We start from the raw sequence: 11,842 nt of genomic DNA, 5'->3' as shown, positions 1-11,842 counted from the left end.
AACTAGACATTTCAGAAGTGGAGCGATTTTTTTTTTTCCCCCACTATGAAAGCATCACTAAGGAACACAGCTAACCAAACTGTGAAAGAGACATATGATAGCATGGATTGCAGCTGTAAAGCTAACAAACAGGACCTCAAGCAATATTACCCTGTTCGTTTGTGTGCTCATGGCATTCCACACAGTTACATTTTTATAAAATCATGTCTAAAATCCTCTGTGGTTAACACTAAGTTGCAACAATTTCACAGTTACATGCTTGGGTGTATTTTATTAAGAAAGTATCCAGCTATTGACTTTCTAGAGAGCCATCCTGACCCTTTTTTTAAATCTACGCTAAACAAAATAGCTCGTACCTTAAACATCCTTGTTTATATTTTTCTGTACACAACCGTTTTCCTTTCTTCTTCTGGTCCATGTTGGGTGTGGTCCACACCATGTCCCCACACAGCACACCTGTAGCACTACAAGATCTACTGACTGATAACAAGATTGTAGACACCTGTGATGCTAATTAGTGAACACACATTGATTTTAAGATGACCCTTTGGTTAGATTATTTTGATGCTTTAGGGGTACCATAATTATTTTTCAAGGCATGTTTTTACATACATTTATTGTTTTATGATAATTTTGTTGAAACGTCTTACCTTCAAATGCTTATTTTTATAGATTTTTTATTATTATTATTACTTCTGTCAGATTTAAGTTATCTCTGTAACCAGTTGTTCTTGAATTTTATTTTAATAAAGAAGGAGTAAATTTTTTTTACACGTATATATATATATATATATATATATATATATATATATATATATATATATATATATATATATATATATATATATATATATATATATATATATATATATATATATATATATAGAGAGAGAGAGAGAGAGAGAGAGAGAGAGAGAAAGAGAGATTTGAGATTTTAACAACTCATTTATTATCAATAAATAATCGACATAGTATCACAAACTATGTAACAGAAAAAAATAACAACAACAAGAAACAAACACCAAAGAATATATTACATTAACACTTTTCCAAAAATTAGTTCTCCTCCTACCACACTACAAATTACTTTCCCATAACTCCAGATGTGACAGAAAGTATCTAAATCTGAAACTGATCTGTAAAAATTAAATTCAAGTATTCAAGTAGACTTCACCAAGTTAATAAACAAAGAAACCAAGTCAATAATCAAATCTTCCACCACCTTCCTCTTTCTACTTATGTACACGGCCATTTTTGCCTTTTCTAACAAGAAATTAATCAATTCACATTTGCTCTTTTTTTGGCTGAGAATCTAAAACCACCAAATAAATCCATGTTTAGTGAATATTTCACCATATCTGTTGAAAATAGTTCTCAAAAGCACAAAAAGAGCCGACAGACGAACACAGTCAGAAAAACAATGAAACACTGTTTCTCTCTGTTCACAAAATGGACATTTATCTTCTACAGAAGGATTAATAACAGACACAAAAGAATTAACAGCTACAATACCATGAAGGATTCTCCATTGTAAATCTGCATGTTTTTTCGTTAGTGGAGGCTTATACAACGATTTCCATTCAGGCTTGAATTCAGGTTTTAGGGAGAAATTAGTTCTCCATACTGTGTCACTGCGTCCATTCAGTTTGTGTTGATTGAGAGTTTTAACAATCATTCTATAGAAAACTTTTCCAGAAGCTCCTTCCAGGGAGATTCCTTTATTGTCCTCTGAATCCAAAAAAGGGCCAGAGCAGTTCTTTATTCCAGGAAACAGTTTGAAGGATGGAAAAGGATCCAAGTGATTTGGTGACACAGAACCCTCATGATAATCAGCCAAAAGTGAACACTCATGGTCACTTAACTTATGTTTCCAGTAGAGAGAGAGAGAGAGAGAGAGAGAGAGAGAGAGAGAGAGAGAGAGTTCTGCGCAGAACCCTCAACGTCCCAGGCCCCTCTGGTAGTGGACCAGAGGTTGGAGGAATAAAGGGAGACATCCCGCAGTGGGTGAGGAAGAGTTTATATATATATATATAAAGATACATATGGCCCTGGAAATGAGCAGAACACCAGTTTTCATTAATGTTCGCTAGATGAGCAAATATCTACAATACAATAGACTTTTACACAAGTGTATACAAAAAGGACAGCTCTAGACAATTTCATTGCAGCCTAAATACATAGAAAAAAAATAATAATATAAACATATGACTGTATATTTACATTACTAACAATTTTTATTTTATTTATTTTTATAAATGAAATAACCCATTACACAACATTCAGCAGTTACGGGCTTGGGACACGCAGCGCTGGGATAATATGTCTTTAATGGGGGGGCTTTAATGCTTCTCAGCCTCCACACCACACAGTGAGACAGCTGGTCAGAACACTCTCTATGGTAGTACATGCACTTTTGTGCCCTTTTGACCATTGAGGTGGTGTTTACATTCCAGGTGAGGGTGTCTGTGATGTGCACCCACAGGAATTTGGTGCTGTTGATCATCTCTACAGCTGAGCTTTTGATGACCAGTGGAGCGTGGTTAGGCCGGTTCTTCCTGAAGTCCAAGATGATCTCCTTCGTTCTCCTTGTTCACAATGTATCTGCTCGTAAAATTAACAGGAAATTAGCCACAATTTATAAATTCTGTGATGTATAAGTTGTGAGCTGTGCATATTCACAGAGGCTCACTCTCCAAACAAGCCAAAGAAAACTTCTAAAAATGTTACCTTTGGTAGCTCATTAAGATCAGTTGAATGGTAATAATATTCAAGCCAGTTAACTTGCTGTTATTTTTTCAAGGTAGCACTTCTTTGTTTAGCTTGAGGCAGTCACACACCTTGCACTGGTGGTCCTTTTTTTTTTTTTGTAAAGTGGCTCCTTTTGTGAATCACCCAAAATGGCCTCTGTAGTTCTGCTATGAAGTCAATTCGCAAGCCCTCTAGCACAGTCTACACAACATCTTCTCAAAGGAGTTGGAGCCTTGAAGTTAAACTAATGCTAAAATCACACCCAGATTTAGAATCTTATTAGCTGTTTTCAAGGTTACAAAGATTAACCCTCTCAGTCAACTATTGACAGACATACTTTTTTGATAACCAACATTATTCCTTTCTTACCACAATCCAAAGAAACAGCAGCCTTTGTAATATGCAGCACAAGCATTTCAGGAGTGCTGTACTTTCTTTTAGCATATTTACATTCTGACCATCCTGTACTCTAATCAGGTTACATTTGCATTTCACAGGCAAAAATTAGAGTAATTTTTAGAATGATAAAAGTATTAAGATTACAATCATTTTCAATATTTTTTTTCTACCTTTATAAACCACTACTCTGAATTGGAAAGACATTATACATGTGCAAGGTTTTTATCAAAAACTAACAGAGTACTGATTGCTGACTTTTGACAAACATTAAGGATAAATATGCAAATTAAAGTGAAGCATTTAGCTTTTTAAAATCCCATTGCCCCTCTATTATCCATTATACTTCCTGGTCCGAAATGCAATTAGCAGAGGTTACATATATTCTTTTATTGAAAAGAGTTTAACTAAACCAAAAATGACCAAGACAATGTTAAGAGTTTTTATGTTAATGGTTCCTAAGCAGGATAATGTGCTAAAGTGCATGACACAATAACATCCTGTGTCATATCTCAAAGCTAATTATCTCACTCTCATTATCCAATTTGTAAATGAATGTCCTCAGTTCTTTTGTGTTTTGGGCCCTTGATGCAGCGATGATATATACAGGCAAATGGTCAGATATTCAATTAACTCTCTGTCTATAACAAATCTAGATTATGGTGCTGTTGTGACTCAATGCTATTTCAAGTCAACTCAATTAAACCTTTTATAAATCACACTTCCTTGACCCACATGCAGAAAACAGGTTTATCTGAGAGAGAGGAGCGGTTCGTTGCCAGATATGGGAGGTTTTTAATGGAGTTTCTTTAGCGGAGGTTACGTATATTGTTTCCTCTGAAACATGAAAGGCAGCCTACAAAAAACGTACAAAGACAAGTTCAGGTGTTTTAGAATCACAGAGCATTTAGCTCTGGGGGGGGGGCTTTAGTGATTAACACTCAAGCACTGGATAATTTATGCATATCAAGTGCAAAAAAACAACCAGATTTTTAACAAAGAAAGGATTTGTACACTCCCTTCCAACATGATTTAACAGTTTCATGGGGGCACAAATTGACACAATTTTCTAGTCGTGGGGCAAGTTTGGAGATCGGGCGGACTCCTGGCAAAATCAAGTCATGCGTCGTGCATTATACAATGGGATAACGGAAGCAGATGGGAACCACACGACCAACCCCTTATCAGAAATCGTGTGTCACACATGTGCAAAGCAAAAACAGAACTTTCTTCTTCTATTACTAGCTAGCAATATTTATTGCATTGCCAGATTTTTTATATATATATTTATATATATATATATATATATATATATATATATATATATATATATATATATATATATATATATATATATATATATATATACAAACAACTGTTTTCTCACCCCTCGTGGGGTGGTATGTGTCATCCTCAAGCTCGGGTCCTCTACCAGAGGCCTGGGAGTTTGAGGGTTCTGCGCAGTATCTTAGCTGTTCCTAGGACTGCGCTCTTCTGGACAGAGACCTCTGATGTTTTGCCTGGAATCTGCTGTAGCCACTCTCCCAGTTTGGGGGTCACAGCCCCTAGTGCTCCAATTACCACTGGCACCACTGCTGCTCTTACTTTCCACATCTTTTCTAGCTCCTCCTTCAGTCCTTGGTATTTCTCAAGCTTCTCGTGTTCTTTCTTCTTGATGTTGCTGTCGCTTGGGATTGCCACATCTATCACTACTGCCTTCTTCTGCTGTTTGTCGATCAACACGATGTCTGGTTGGTTAGCCATCACCTGATATATATATATATATATATATATATATTTTTTTTTTTATATATATATTTTATATTATTTATATTGTTCAAGAACCCAAGCGGACATTATCATAATAACAGAAAAAAGGGTGAAGTGGTGGGATGAGCGGCTGAGATCTCGCGAGAGCTGTGGGCGTGTGCGTAAGTAAAAATGGCGACATACAGGTAATTCAAAACAAACAATTCCAGTCCTGGTAAGTAAGCCAATAAATGTAAATAAAACAAGCAGATTTAAACTTTGACAATTGTACCGTATTTCCGAGGGAACAAACTGGAAGACGAGACCTTGACGAGCCTGGAGAGCTACCTGGACGAGTGTTTTGACAACATCGTAATGGGGAAGCCGAAGAATCCCACATCCACGAACACACCGTCTTCCAAACGATGTCGGTCTAGTTCAACCAGTGCTGCTTCTACATCTACTTTGTCTCCAGACAGGAGCTACAGCGACGTCCTGGAATCCATCGACAAAAAGCTAACTAGCTTGGACGCCCGCCTTGCCCTGGTAGAAGTCCTGCATAAGGAGTTTCAAGCTTTGAGAGAGTCGCTGGAATTCAGCCAAGCTCAGCTGGCCTCCGTCACCGCCGAGAATGAAGCGCTGAAGGGGGAAGTCACCAAACTCGCCGAGGGGATGATCCAGCTGTCCGGCGAAAATAGAAAGATGAAGGAATCCATTCTGGACATTCAGTCGCGGAGCATGAGAGACAATCTCGTCTTCGCTGGAATCGCTGAACAGCAGGACGAGGACCCTGAGGCGATAGTACGTAAGTTCCTCCAGAAGAAGCTGAAAATCCCGGCGGACCAGGTAAAAAACATCACCTTCCATCGCGTTCACCGGCTCGGAGGTAAGAAGCCTGATAAATCCCGTCCTAGACCAATTGTAGCTAAGTTTGAGCATTACAAGCAGAAAGAGCAGGTCAGGAGTCAGGGCAGAGAGCTGAGAGGAACAGATTTCAGCGTCAATGACCAGTATCCAAAGGAAATATTAGATCACAGGCGAGCGTTATTCCCAATCAGGAAGAAATACATCAGTGAAGGCGTCAGAGCTACAGTAGCAGTTGACAAACTTTATATTAATGGTCAGTTGTTCAGGGATCAGAAGATCACTCCTTGGCTTTATTAGATGCACAACAGGCAGGTTTAAAAGCATGTGACACCTGATTAAAGTGTATAGAACATTTCACGGTGATAAATGAAATATATGCACAGCTCTAGAGCACGTTTGCACGGTATGACTGCTAGTTACAGCTGGGTACAGAATGCATGGGCTGGGGTTCTTTTTCTTTCACCTTTTCTCACTCATTGCACTCTCTTAATTTTCTGTCTTCCTTTTCCTTATTCGTCTGCTTCTTCCCTGTGGTCCACACAATCACAAGCACACGGTTTGATGCTACCTGGGTCTAGGTATAACTATTTATTCAGAGGCATGTACTTTTCATCTTCTCACTCACACCTATGGTGAATGTAAGGTTTGTGACATGGAATGTGCATGGGGCTGGCACCAGAGAGAAAAAGCTTAAGATTTTTAACCAGCTTAAAAGATTAAATGCAGATGTTGTCTTATTGCAAGAAACCCATAAATCAGCGGCATCTATAAGTGATCTTAACTCCCCTGAGTTCCCTGATGTGTTTGCAGCCTGCTATAACTCGAGACAGAGAGGGGTAGCTATTTTAATCCACAAAAACCTCAGTTTTACTTTATTAGACAAAATTATAGATCCTGAAGGCAGATTCATCATAATTAAAATATCTATTTATAACCAAAAGTTGTGTATTGTCAGCATATATGGTCCAAATGTTGACGACCCCTCATTCTTCCACAAAGTTTTTCATGCACTTTCAAAGCACGGGGATTGTTCTCTAATTATTGGGGGTGACCTCAACTTTGGTCTAAATGGAGAAATGGACAGGTTGAGTACAACAGGGACTCAGCGCAGTTGGCAATCATTAAATGTAGTCAAACAATACATGAGTGATTTTGGTCTTTGCGATGCATGGCGATCTCTTCATCCTAACAGTAAGGAATACACTTTCTTTTCCAATGTCCATCATTCCTACTCTCGTCTGGACTATTTCCTAATCAGCAGCTCACTGCTGTCTGACGTCTCAGATGCTGTAATCCATCCTATTGCTGTCAGTGATCATGCTCCTGTTACTTTAACCCTAATAAATAAAAAAATAGTCCCACAAAACAAGAGCTGGAGATTAAATACATCACTGCTTAAAGATGAAGAGTTTCTCAAATTTTTCAAGGAAGAGTGGGCATCATACTTGGTGTGCAATGATTTACCAGGAACATCAGCATCTATACTATGGGAGGCAGGGAAAGCAGTGATGAGAGGTAAAATTATTTCATTTTCATCTCATAAAAAAAAGTTAGAACAAAAAAAGATCCAGGAATTAGAGGGAAAAATAAAGTTACTAGAAAGCTCGCTAGATGAGGAAAAGTTAGGGGAAATCCGTAAAATAAAACTAGAACTAAACGAATTTATTGAAAAACAAAATAAATTTTTAATTCAAAGACTTCGAATTGACAACTTTGAACATAGCAATAAGTCAGGAAGCTTCTTAGCTAACCAGCTAAAAATAAACAAAGAAAAAACGACTATATTTGCAGTTACAGATTCAATTGGTAATACATTACAGGATCCGGAGGATATTAACAATGCCTTCCGAGATTTCTATAAATCTTTATACACATCACAGTTAAATCCATCAGATAATAATATCAAGCGATTTCTGGATAAAATAACTCTTCCTAAATTATCAGAGAGTCAAAGAGCGACCCTGGACTCACCGCTGTCTACAGCTGAAGTTCAGGAAGCATTAAAAAACATGCCAAATAATAAAGCGCCAGGTCCAGACGGGTTCCCTACTGAGTTCTATAAAGAGTTCTGGAACATTCTGGCCCCAACGTTCCACAGAATGCTGCAGGAAACTCTAGATAATGGCAAATTTCCAGTTAATATGAATTCTGCCACCATTAGTCTCCTGCTTAAGCCAGGCAAAGATCCTATGTTTCCGACCAGCTATCGTCCCATATCCTTAATTAATGTGGATATTAAAATAGTCTGTAAAGCTTTAGCAAAACGGTTAGATAAAGTCACTCCTCTCATAATCCACCCAGATCAAACTGGTTTCATTAAAGGGAGGCAGTCAGCTGCTAACACACGCAGACTGCTGAATTTAATAGATTATTCCTACAGCAAAAATCTTAAATCCTATATATTGTCCTTAGATGCAGAAAAAGCATTCGATAGAGTAAACTGGAAATTTTTATTTGCTACTCTACATAAATTTGGCTTTGGCAATTCCTTTATAAATTGGTTAAAAATATTATACAGCTTCCCAACAGCCTGTGTCAGGACAAACAATCAAACATCTTCCAGTTTTTGTCTCCAGAGGGGCACCAGACAGGGATGCCCACTCTCCCCCTCACTTTTTGCTATTTTTATTGAGCCTCTGGCTGCTACAATCAGACAAACAAATATGATTAAAGGTATAAAAGGCATGAAAATGGAGCATAAAATTAGTCTTTACGCAGATGATGTATTACTTTATCTCCAGCACTCAAACACTTGCCTCTCTCAAGTGATTAGTTTACTAGAATCTTTCTCAAAAGTCTCAGAATACTCTATAAATTGGTCTAAATCTGTAATACTACCAATTAATTGCTCTCTACAGAATCCCTCAGGTCTACAATTGCAATCAGGAAATATCAAATATTTGGGAATTACTGTGTCATCTAAACTAGCTGAGTTACCAAAACTCAACCACACCCCTCTTTTAATGAAAATAGAAGAGGACCTAGAAAGATGGAAATCGCTTCCGATCTCCCTTTTGGGTCGGGTAGCCTCAATTAAAATGATGGTCTTACCCAGAATTAACTACCTATTTTCAATGATCCCAAATAAACCATCAACCGAATGGTTTAAATCTCTAGATTCTTCCATCTCTAAATTTCTTTGGAAGGACAAACCCCCTCGTATCAGCTTAAAAACACTACAGAAAACTAAAGACAGAGGGGGACTAGATTTACCTAACTTCCAATACTACTATTTAGCAAATAGATTACAATACATCTCTAAATGGTAAAACATAATCCCTTAGTTGACCCCCGGGGGAAAAGACACGGGAAAAAAGGAAAAATTTTCCCAAAAGTAATATAATAATCTCAATTTCCCCTTTTAATTAGCTCAAAGGGATCAAACGGCACCCTTTGTTTCAAAAATATTAAAATTCAGCCTTCCCGCCGGCATGGGGGGAAATTTTTTCAAAAAATAACGAACTCACCATTTAACCCGTGCAGTCGAACACCCATTTTGGAATAACCCTGACTTTTCAACAAAACAAAAATGTGATAAATTTTCCCGAAAGGGGAAAGAAAAAGGTTTTTAATATCGGGGATCTTTTGTTTAAGGTAGGGGAGTTTATCACATTGTTGTTTTAAATTTGAAATTTATGGCATTAACAAAAAAAAATTTCTTAAAATATGAGAAAAATCAAAGCTTTTAATTAGAAAAAAATTTTAAAAGCATATTGAGGGAGGTTTAAAAATTTCCCAAATTAAAATATCAGAGTTTCTAGAGTTAACCCCCCCAAAAAAACCCTTTGTTTAAATTTTATACGGGAACTGACCAAAAAATGGTTTATACAATATCTTTCCCAATTACTAAATGGGAGGGGAAATTTTCAGTCAGTTTGAACAAAACATCGGGGCTCAGATAGGGCCCTAAGAATTTTTTAACATGAGGGAAACCCCAATTTCCCAATTAAACAATACAAAATCCCCCAAACAAGTCCCACTATACAGGCCCAAAGATTATTAAAAAAGGTTTTTTCCCGCAATTAACACCCTGCCCACAGGGGGCACAGGCAATCGATTTGAAAATTTAAATTTTCACGCGCTGGGGTTTATGCAGGGCCGGGTTTTTCAGAAAATTCGGGGTACAGGTAGTAAGGATTTTATCACTGTGCCTGGGTTGTAAAATCTAATTTCCCCTTCAGTTTGCTTGCTGGGGGATTTTGGGAAGGGAAAGCCTAGGGGAAAAAAAAATTTGGGTTTGGGCTTGGCTTTCCCACTGCTTTATTATCGCAAAGAAAAACTATCCTCATGAATTGGAAGAGTAAGGAAAAAACCAACATCAATCAGTACAGAGAACTGTTGTTGGTTTCATATTAATTTTGGGCCCAGAAATCTGCCCCCCCATCGCCCGGGGATCTCTCGGGGCCCCCTTTTTATGGGCCCTCCATACCTTAGTGAAAGTGGGGGGCTAGGGGGTGGGTCTTGTGGGGCGGGGGGGTAGTTTGGGGGTTTTTGGGTCCGGGGGGGCTGGGGGGGGTGCTGGGAAAGGGGGGTCCTGGCGGGTTTTCCCCGGGGGAAAAACTGTTGCCCCCCGGGGCGGGGTCGGGGGGCCCGCGGGGGGGCCCCTGCGGCGGCCCCCGCGTCCCGGTTTCCCTTTTTGGGGGGTTCCCCTTTTGGTCGGACGTGGGCTACTGGCCTTGGGGGCTGTGCTGCTGTTTGGGTTTGGGGCTGGGCCCCCCGGGAATGGGTTTCTTTTGTGGTGCGGCCCCGGGGTGCTTCGCTCTCCGGGGCGTGGGGGCGTCCCCTCTTTTTTTCCCCGGTGCCGGGTTTCGGTGGTTGGCCGTGGGGGCTTGCCTTTGGTTGCGTCGTCCGGGGGGGCGTGGGGGGGTCCGCCTGGGGCCCGGGGTTTGTGTGTGTCTGTTGTGGGGGGGGTTGCCCGGGGGTCCCGGGGGGCCCTTTGGAGTGCCCCCCGGGGCGGGGGGTGGCTTCGCTCTGTTGGGGCGGGTGCCCCGGGGACGCGTGGTGCGGTTTCATCGTGCGCGGGGTTGGGAGGGGGGTTTGCCCCGGGGTTTTTTGGCCCGGGGGGGGGGGACGGGCCGTGGCCGGCCCTGGCCCCTCCTCCCCCCGGCGGCCTGTGGGGGGTGCGGGGGCCCCGGGGCGGGGTGGTTTGTGCTCTTCTTTCGCGCCGGGCCCCCGCGGGGGGTGGGGGGTTTCCCTCTGCTGCTTTCTTTTTGCTGCTTGTGCCGGCTTCTGGCGGGGTGGGGCGGGCCCTTTTGCTTGGGCCCCTCTGGGGGTGGGGGTTCCCCGGGGGGGGCTGCTTTTGTCCTTTGTTTGCCTTGGGCTTGTTTTGCTGTGGTTTGGTGGGGGGGGGGGGTTTCGTTTTGGTTTTTTGGGGGGGGGAGTTTCCCCTGGGGGTTGGGTTGGGGGGCCGTCGGGTTTGTCCTTGTCGGCCCTTTTTGGGGTTGTTTTGTTGGGGTGCTGGGGCCCCCGCATGCCGGTGCGCTGCCCGGGGGGGTTCCTGTTCGGCGGGCTTGCCGCTCCTGGGAGGGGAGGGGATGTTTTACTTTTCTGGGGAGGAGCATTTTGGGGTGGAAAGGGGGCCCCCGTGGGGTGGCGGTGGGTGTTGGGGCCCCGGCTTTTTTGCGGCCCCTTTTTTTTCTCCGGGGAGGGGGGAAAATTATAATTTTTTTTTTTTTGTTTTTGTTTGTTTTTTGTGGGGGGAGGGGGTGTGGGCGGGGGGTCGGGGCTTGGAGGGGGCTGGGATTTTTCGCTTAGCTTTTGTTTGGGTTTTTTTTCTTTTCGGGTTGGTGCTGGGGGGGGACCTGTTGGGGGGGGTTCCCTTTCCCGGGGGGCCCCCCCCGGGGGCGGGGTGGGGGGCTGGCGCCGGTTTCCGGGGGGTTTTTTTGGGGATTGCCCCCCCCTACTGCGGGGGGTTTGGGGCTGGGGTGGCTCCCCTTTGGGCCCCGGGATCCCTGGGGGCCCCCATTGCCCCTTTGGGGGGGGGTCCCCGGTTGGGGGGGTTTGGGGGTTCGGGTTTTTGTGGGGAGTGCTGCTTGGGTTCTGGGCCCCGGGTACCCTGGCTGTCTTCCCCGCTGCCACGGCC

At 42.0% G+C, this 11,842-nt stretch overlaps 2 protein-coding genes across 2 annotated transcripts; one reads left to right on the top strand and one right to left on the bottom strand.

Moving 5' to 3' along the window:
• Nucleotides 1-5,059: 5,059 nt before the first annotated feature.
• On the top strand, nt 5,060-6,057 carry LOC119793395. Its single transcript, XM_038300576.1, has 2 exons — nt 5,060-5,128; nt 5,198-6,057. Exon 2 carries the CDS (start codon nt 5,269-5,271, stop codon nt 6,055-6,057), a length of 789 nt encoding a protein of 262 aa, XP_038156504.1. The 5' UTR covers nt 5,060-5,128; nt 5,198-5,268.
• A 4,050-nt stretch (nt 6,058-10,107) lies between these two features.
• On the bottom strand, nt 10,108-10,773 carry LOC119793392 (basic salivary proline-rich protein 3-like). Its single transcript, XM_038300562.1, has one exon. The coding sequence runs from the start codon at nt 10,771-10,773 to the stop codon at nt 10,108-10,110; it is 666 nt and encodes a 221-aa protein (XP_038156490.1).
• Nucleotides 10,774-11,842: the final 1,069 nt, after the last annotated feature.

Source organism: Cyprinodon tularosa, unplaced genomic scaffold, assembly GCF_016077235.1.
Source record: "Cyprinodon tularosa strain WSP-4 unplaced genomic scaffold, ASM1607723v1 ctg112, whole genome shotgun sequence".
NCBI classification, from domain to species: domain Eukaryota; kingdom Metazoa; phylum Chordata; class Actinopteri; order Cyprinodontiformes; family Cyprinodontidae; genus Cyprinodon; species Cyprinodon tularosa.
Note: the sequence above shows the minus strand (reverse complement) of the source record. Positions and strands in the feature narration are given on the sequence as shown.

What these genes read in the sequence shown, in the direction of transcription:
- LOC119793392 (XM_038300562.1), bottom strand. Translation starts at nt 10,773, where the DNA reads ATGAAACCGCACCACGCGTCCCCGGGGCACCCGCCCCAACAGAGCGAA.
- LOC119793395 (XM_038300576.1), top strand. Translation starts at nt 5,269, where the DNA reads ATGGGGAAGCCGAAGAATCCCACATCCACGAACACACCGTCTTCCAAA.